This window comes from Athene cunicularia (assembly GCF_003259725.1).
Source record: "Athene cunicularia isolate RWA chromosome 27 unlocalized genomic scaffold, athCun1 chr27_part1, whole genome shotgun sequence".
NCBI lineage: Eukaryota > Metazoa > Chordata > Aves > Strigiformes > Strigidae > Athene > Athene cunicularia.
The window spans coordinates 675,579-683,260 of record NW_020799138.1 but is presented as its reverse complement, the minus strand read 5'-3'; the positions used below and the strand labels follow the sequence as shown (position 1 = coordinate 683,260).

The 7,682-nt window shown below is 55.5% G+C and overlaps 1 protein-coding gene across 1 annotated transcript; it reads left to right on the top strand.

The window, feature by feature from the left end:
- Positions 1-330: 330 nt before the first annotated feature.
- Positions 331-7,416, top strand: TTC25 (tetratricopeptide repeat domain 25; the record flags this gene model as incomplete). The annotated part of the gene is made up of 8 exons (XM_026864588.1): positions 331-423; positions 1,363-1,519; positions 2,443-2,667; positions 3,607-3,814; positions 5,709-5,795; positions 5,986-6,182; positions 6,370-6,470; positions 7,144-7,416. Coding segments are annotated over 8 exons (1,155 nt in total), but the record flags the coding sequence as incomplete, so codon positions are not given.
- Between the last annotated feature and the right edge of the window lie 266 nt (positions 7,417-7,682).

The window sequence follows — 7,682 nt, the reverse complement described above, 5'->3', positions numbered from 1 at the left end:
CTGCTGTGAAACCTCCCGGCTGCTCCGAGGCTGCCGAGGCGGATCCCCAGGGCCCGGCCCCCCCGCCGGGGCACACCCTGCTGCGCACCCTCCGGGCCCGATCCTGCAGATAGCTCAGTGCCTTACTCCCTCAAATCCATTGCAAAATTTCAGTCCACCTCCAGTGCCGCAGCTTCCCCAGCTGCGGAAAAGCTTGAAGCTCTTTCGTATGTGATATTTCTTTAAAAAAACAGGGAAAGTTTCCAGATCTAGCTCGCTTTCTCCAGTACTGCAGCTTGGCACATTTATTGTCATTTTCGTTTCTCAAAGCCTCTGCACTGCTGTTCTTGAACACTAACAAGTATTTTCTCTGTGTTCACAGGTCCATCCTCTGTTAAGCTGGAGAATAAAGGGGATCTGTGCTTCATAAGCCGGCAGGCAGAGGTACAGTCTGCATAGCTCTTGAACAGAAGCTGACTGGAGCTGTTACGCCTGAAACGGGCATTAGGGCGTTGGGAGTTTCTGCAGCACCGGGGCTGCGGGTACAGCTGGTCTGGTGAAGTGCCCTCTGACCCCTCAGGACAGGATTTATACACCTGCTTTTAATGTCCTCCTGGCTCAAGCTACGCAAAATTTAAAGGAGCAGAAGGGCAGGGGAGGGCAACACGAAGCCCGGGTTGAAGTTTCTCGGCCGGGCGGGCTGGTCCTGCCGGCGCTGCGGGTCCCCCGGCAGAGGCTAATCAGTAACCGCTGGGCTCGGAGCCCGGGGTCATTTATCCACGGTATTTACTTTGGTTTCACCTGATGTTTGAGGTTCAGTTTTTTGATAACGGACACTGTCTCCATTGCTTAATTTCGGGGTGCTCCACGGAAGGAGCACCTCGTTCCTCTGCGACGTCAAACCACACTCCCCCGGGGGCCAGGCTGGGGAGCTCATTGCTGCTCTCAGCTGGAGCGACGGGTGCTCCGTGGTCACGAGAATTTGCACAAAGGGGCCTAAACACGAGCACGTAACTGTTGGGATTTTGAATGTGAATCTTTAGAAATCCCGATGTTTCAGCTCCCGGCTCTCACAGCCCCTGTTTCTTTGCCCCGGCCTTCACGGCCTGGCACAGCTCTGGCCAGGAGGCCCCCCCAGCAGTCCAAGACCTGGGCAGAACAATTCTTGCCCTTCCTATAACGCCCCCTCCTGTTCTTGGACGGGAGGGAGCGCAGCGGGCTGCAAAACTGCAGTGGCTCCTGACCCAAGCGATGGGTCAGAGGAGGGCTGTTTGCTGTTCTTTAAAAAATAAGTTGGCTTCTATGGAGTGTAAACAGAATTCTGCTAATCCTAGTGTTCCCCGCTGATCTCGCCCCAACTTCCTTTGTTTTTTCTTGCTGTAGAGCAAAAAAGCAAATCAGAAACTCCAAATCAAACCGACTAAGGATCAAAGGAGGACAAAGAAACAGGAACCCGTGAGGAATCCAAAAACTGAGCGAGAGCTTCTTGGAGAGCTTTACGCTGATAAGGCCTACCTAGAAAAGCTGCTCAAGGATGAAGGTCTTTCTCTATTTTATTTAACTAAATGCTCTAAGCAAGTTAAGCAAGCTCTTTTTTATTTTCTTCCCTGTGACCACTCTTCCTTCTGTGTACCAGAGCTCACCTCACACATACAGTGGTTGTGCGAGAGGCAGGAGCCTGGAGGGTGCAGGTGTTTCTGGAGCCAGATCCAATATTCATAACTATCAGCATATTTCCTTCCCTATTCATTGTCAGGATTTTATAACGAACAATAGATCAACTCAAAGAGATCTGTGCTGGTGAAATCAAAAGCAGAAACAGTATCACTGCAAACTCCTTCTGCCTTAATGTTAAATTCCACCAACACCTGCATTAAGTGCAAAGCGTTGCTCCGAAGACTGTAACTCATCTGTGGGTTTGTTATAAACGCTGTCTGAGATCAAGGTGAAGGATCTGGAGAAGTATCTTCGTTTAGAACTAGGCAGAAAGGTGGTTCCCCCTTAGGAATTCTTCCAGGGAACTCTTTGCCCAGTGATAGAGAGGTAACTAAGAGCTCGCTCTCCTGGCAGGGTGATGGCATCGCTCGCATGAAGAGCGTCCGTGGCTGCCTGGTTCCCAGGCGTGTGCGGGCTCTCGCAGTTTCCCTCTCGCAGCCTCACCACAGGCTGTTCAGCCCCCCCACGCAGCCGTTTCTGCCCAGGGCTTCGCCCCCGCCGGCCCCGGAACGGCCCCTCCGGCTCTGCCCGGCGCCAGGGGCTGGGAACCCGCTCTTGCTCCAAACCCGCCCAGAACGGGCGCCTGCCCTACCTGCTCCCCTCGCCGCGCCGGGCCTGAGGGCGCCGAGGACTTTCACTTCCAGGACTGTCAGAGCAAAAAACCGTTCCCAGCCAGTCCCCCGCTGAACTGCAGCTCCGTCCGCACCCACGCTCACACCCCCCTGGGTTCTACCATCTTGTCCTCAGATTTGATGGAGAGCAGCACAAAGCAGGGCACCAAAGTAGCAGACCTGGTTCTGAGCGGCATCTCCTACCTGGACACTCGCCGTGAGTTCTGGCAGCAGCAGAAGCCTCTTTACGCCCGCGAGAGAGAGCGCAAGCTCAGGCAGCGAAGGTGGATCCCGGACAGGACGCGAAAACCAGCCGAGGTTGGCAGATCCATCGTGAAGAGCATGGAGGACATCCAGCAGTGTAGGTATCCTGGCTGCAAGCAGCCAGAACATGATGACCGGCACGTGTAATTATTTTCTGTAGTAATAACAGGCCGGAACCAGAGCAGCAGCGCGTCCACGAACAGCAGTAGGTGGTTTTGGGGAAGTATTTGCTTTTGCATTCATCACCTTTCCCAGCGCTTTCTTAGATACAGAATCCAACACATTTTTTTTCTCAGCTTTTTCTCTACCTGCTGACTGGTTTTCAGGACAGCGCTGGGATGGCGAGGCCAGGCAGGCCCCTGCCGCCTGCCTCTGCTCTGGGAACCGGCAGCGGCTCCACCGAGAGAATGCAGGCTGCTGCGCTTCATCACTTCTGTGGCTCAGAAATGTCATTGCAGAGAGAGAAGCAGCTGAGAAACAGTGCTCTGGAAGGAAGGAGCAATTAATCGCTGGTCTCCTCTCCTTCTGTGCTGCATGTTTCCCACCCTGGGAAACCCGTGGTGGTTACTGCAGTTCGGGTCTTTCGAGCTACAGCGGCTGGGGGAAGGTGGGGTCAGAAACACCCTGCAGCCGGCTCCTGCACCAGGGTGCCACGAACAGGGCTCACCAGGGAAGTGCAAGGGGCTCACTTAGGAAAGAAAAACCGCGAGTGCTGTAGCTAGAACCTCAGCTCCAAGGCCAGGCCGCCCGGCTGCAGCACCTGAGCTGTCAGAACCCTTGGCCAAGCACCCGTCGCCTTTTTCCCCAGCAGGCGGGGGGGGTCACAAGTCCTTTCCCTGGACTTACCCTGACGACAGTGATCTCCCGGGGTGCCAGGTGCAGGGCCAGAAGTACCATCTCGCAGGGGCAGGTTCTCGGAGGGGTGTTGGAGATGCTGAGGGGCCGGGAGCTCCAGCCTCTCCCAGCTCTGTCGGGGGGGTACAACCACGCCTGGTCTCGCCTCCCGCCAGCACTAAACTCTCCTCCCTGTGCGCAGTGCTGGCCGGGGACTGCCCCGAGGGAGGCTGCAGGAAAGCTGAGCGGCTGCTGAAAACCATCCAGGGGTGCTCCGAGGACGAAGTTCCCAACAAGGGGGAACTGCTGGGAAACCTCCTGAGCTGCATTGGGAACGCTCAGTTCGAGATGGGCCGGACAGAGGCGGCTCTGCAGAGCCACAGGATGGATCTGGAGCTTGCCAGGCAGAGGTGAGAGCTGGGGGGTTCAGGGGAGGGGGGAAAGGAGGAACGTTCCTCTGCAAGGGCTTTTGGCATCAGGTGGTGTAACCCTCCCCTGGATTTAACAGGGCAGCGCACTCAGACTCTGCCCAGGTATCATGGTCTCTAGTGACTTATCTTCACTATTTCAAAAATAAGGAGCCTGAAGCAGATTTCTAAAGGACCTCGACCACGTGGCACATCTAAAACCAGGCTGAAGCAAAGCAAAAGAGCACCCAAGTCTCAGTCTCAGCACTTCAGCCTCTAGTACCCACTTCCTTCTCTGGGAGGTCGGGCTCTAAATGACACCAGTTTTCTGCTACTTTTTTCTCTTAAAATCGTTTGCATCCAAACCGTGATAGCAGCCTTGAAATAGTTATCTAAGAGGTACAATTACCTGCCCACACAGAGCGCGTTTTAGCTCCTTCAGCTAAAACAGAGTGGAGCAAAGTGTGGTCTTAAGATTTACTAAGAGTTTTGCAGAGCACGGGAGAAAACACTGAACAGCTGCTTGGACTGAAGTTATTTCGGTTTTATTTTTGCCAATACTGCACAGGGCTTTTAAAGCGAGACTCTTATCAAATTTTCACAAATCCCTTTTTAAAATTAATACTGGTTTAAGAAAATTTCTGCCTCCCTCCTGGCGATCTCCACTCCCCAAGTTTTCACCAAATCAAGTTAAGAATTAGCAGTAGAGAGGCGGGAATGACGGTGAAGCTGCGTTTCCAGGCAGGCGGTGCCTGGGGGGGGCTTCGGGGCTGGAGCTCAGCAGGGCGAGAGGAGACGCGTTAAAGCCTCGCAGTGCCCCCGACAAGGCATTTATCCTCCTCGTCAGCTTTTCCAGCTGTAAGGTAAGGGCAGTCAGAGCAGGCCGCTTCCGAGGGTGGGAACCAGGGCTCATTAAGGAAAAAAAATTAAGTCCACAGGCTACATTATTACAGAAGCTGCCCCTAGCATGGGGCGAAGGCTCGTTCGGAGCAGAGGGAGCAGGGCTGTTACCCAGAGCCTGGGAACACTGGGCAGGCTTGGATGGGTCTGGCTCTTCCCTCTTGGACAGGACTGGTCGTGTTGGGCCCCGGGAGCTGGCAGGGAACCTCCGCGGGACCCACAGGGCAACAAAGGGAAACCGAGGCAAAGCGAAGTAGAAAGACTTTTACAAGGGCTGCCAGGTTTGCACCAAAACAACCCAAACCCAAAACTAAACCACTTCCCCCTGCATCTTACCGGGCGTCAGTTGCAACAGCTGTAGATGAAATTGAAAATCCGCCTTGATTTTATGACTTTCAGTCTGATACGGGCCCTTGACCTCTGCTGCTCCCCACTTCGCCCGAAGTGACGCCCAGCACCAAAGAGAACGTGAGGCTGAAGAAAGCCCAGACTATGTCAGGACCGAGGCTGAGCCGGTGTGTGAGCTGGCACAGGCAGGACGCAGGGACAGCCACAAAGCCACGGCCCAAATGCCGAGGGTCAATTTATTCTTGTTCCCTCGCGACCTGGGGGGGGAGGAATCTCTGCAGCAGCACCCGGGCAGGGGCGGAGGGCGGCAGGCGGGGACGCCGGAAAGGCGAGGAGAAAAAGACCCTGAACCTGCTGCTTTCACCCGTGTGTCGGGGGTTTTCCCAGGCGTAGTTTTCTACCGTGCTCTGATCTCTCCCGCAGCAGGGCAGGGACCTCGGGCAGGTGCCTCGGAGCCTGTCCCAGGCCTCTGTCACCCAAGCACAGATGCTCTACCTGTCGGGCTCACAAAACTAAACCTCTAGTGTGATAAACGCGTGTTTCGACACCCCAGCTGCAAGTCACTCGAGCGTGTTTACAACCCCCCTTGCCAATCTTCCGTTCTACTCCGACAGTCAGCTGCTACAATTTATTTTTCTTTCCATCACAGGGATCTGCCAGACGCCGTGTCCAGAGCCCTCGGTAACATCGGCAGAGTTTACGCCAGGATCAGCAAATTCCAGCAAGCCATTGACACGTATGTAAGATTAGTAACAGAGAAGGCGTAAGGCTGTTTTGTAGATGATGTTTTTTCAGTTTGTTTACTCATACTGGCAGCAAGGGGGGGCTGGGAGTACCTGGAATCCTCCTTTTATAGAATCAGTGGTTGAAATTCTAACTGTGCCTGGTGAGATCTGCTAAACGTCTTTCTTACTCTCTGCTCCAAGTTGGGAGGAGAAGATTCCAATGGCAAAATCCAGCCTGGAGAAGACTTGGCTGTTCCATGAAATCGGCCGATGTTACCTGGAGCTGGACAAAGCTGAAGCAGCCCAGAATTACGGCCAGAAGTCCCTGCAGGCGTCACGTGAAGAGGGAGATGTTGAGTGGCAACTCCGTGCCACTGTCCTGGTGGCACAAGCACAAGGTACAGGCGGTGGTACAGGTTTTGCTCTCGGGATGGCGACAGCCCGTCCCTTCACACCTCGTAAGAACATCTCATTTAACGGCCAAAGGAACTGTTCAGACCAAGAGCCCTCATCTGAGACTTGCTCAATTAACTATTATTCTCTTGATCGTGGCTTAAAACAGATGTTTTCATTTGTCTGTTACAGTGAGGTTGAAGGATTACTGGTCTGCGATCAGGAACTTTGAGAAAGCCCTCGAGAAGGCAAAGCTTGTTCACGACGAGGCTGCTCAAAGGGCCGTCATTGCTGTAAGTGGGTGGTTGTGAAGAGGAGACGCTTGGGCCGTGGCACTAAGCTGGCTCTAACCACTGCCTGGTGAACTGAGCAAACGTCCCTGCACAGGTGGTGTGTTAAGAGGGGGAAAACGCAGCCTCTGAAGCATATTGGAAGTTTTGAAACCTCCTGGCTCGGAAAACTTAACCCCAGTTTATGAACCAGACCAACGTATAAAAGGATGAAGCCCCGGCCCTGCTCAGGTCGAGGGGAAAGGTTCTTTGGGCCTCCCTGGGGCAAGGATTTCCCACGGAGAGTGGCTGATCACAGCTCACCCTGTCCTGCCCTCTCCGTGGGCACGGCCAGGGACCCGCGGAAGGCGGCCGCCAGCCCCCACTGACCCGGCCGCGAGCTGGGGGGGTCCGGCTGAGCCCAGCTTGCCCGGCACCAGTTCCAGCACAGGCACCCACACCAGATCCCTCACGGGCATCCAGAGCTCGGGCACGGCCCGCTCACAGGTGGCAGAAAAAGGGGAGTGTGAGAGAGGTGGGATCCCCCGGGGAGGGGACGCCTGGTCCGGTAGGAACGGCTGCAGGGGGGACCAACACGGTAGGAAAGGACCGGGAGCGATAGCAGGGGGAACAGGAAAATCTGTAAGTACGTACCTGCATTCCTAGAGCTTTTGCTAATGAGCCCTCTCGCTGTCAGGCCTTAGATGACGTGAGCAAAACCTTCGTCGAGGAGCTGGACAGGAGAAGAGAAGCGAGAGTTTCCTCTGTTGAAGGCGTCATTTAGACCTCGGCACCCCATAAATGTAAAAATTCTCCATTTCCCTTCTCTGGAGCACAGATGGATGTGTGGGAACAAAGCACCCCCCGTTCCCAGGTGACGAGCACCCGGATTTCTGGCCCACGCCGCATCCTCCGGGCGAGGACGGCCGCGGGGCTCGCGCGGGTGCGGAGCTGCGGCCAAGTCCTAATTTGTAGCCTCCGGGTTTCGGAAGCGAAGGTTTAATCTCGAGCTGGTGTAAACCACAGCGGCGATGGTGGTGTTGGAGGGGGCCTCGGGCAACCTGGGCGAGCGGGTGGGGCTGGGTGGGCTTTGGGGCTGGTGGCCCTGGCGGAGGAGCCGCCTTTGCCAGACCCCCCCCGCTGCGCTTTTCGCAGCCCCGTGGCGACCCCGGACTCGCTCGGGAGCAAAACGCGGCTCGGAAGGCGACCGAGAGCCGCGGGGCAGGAGGGGGCAGC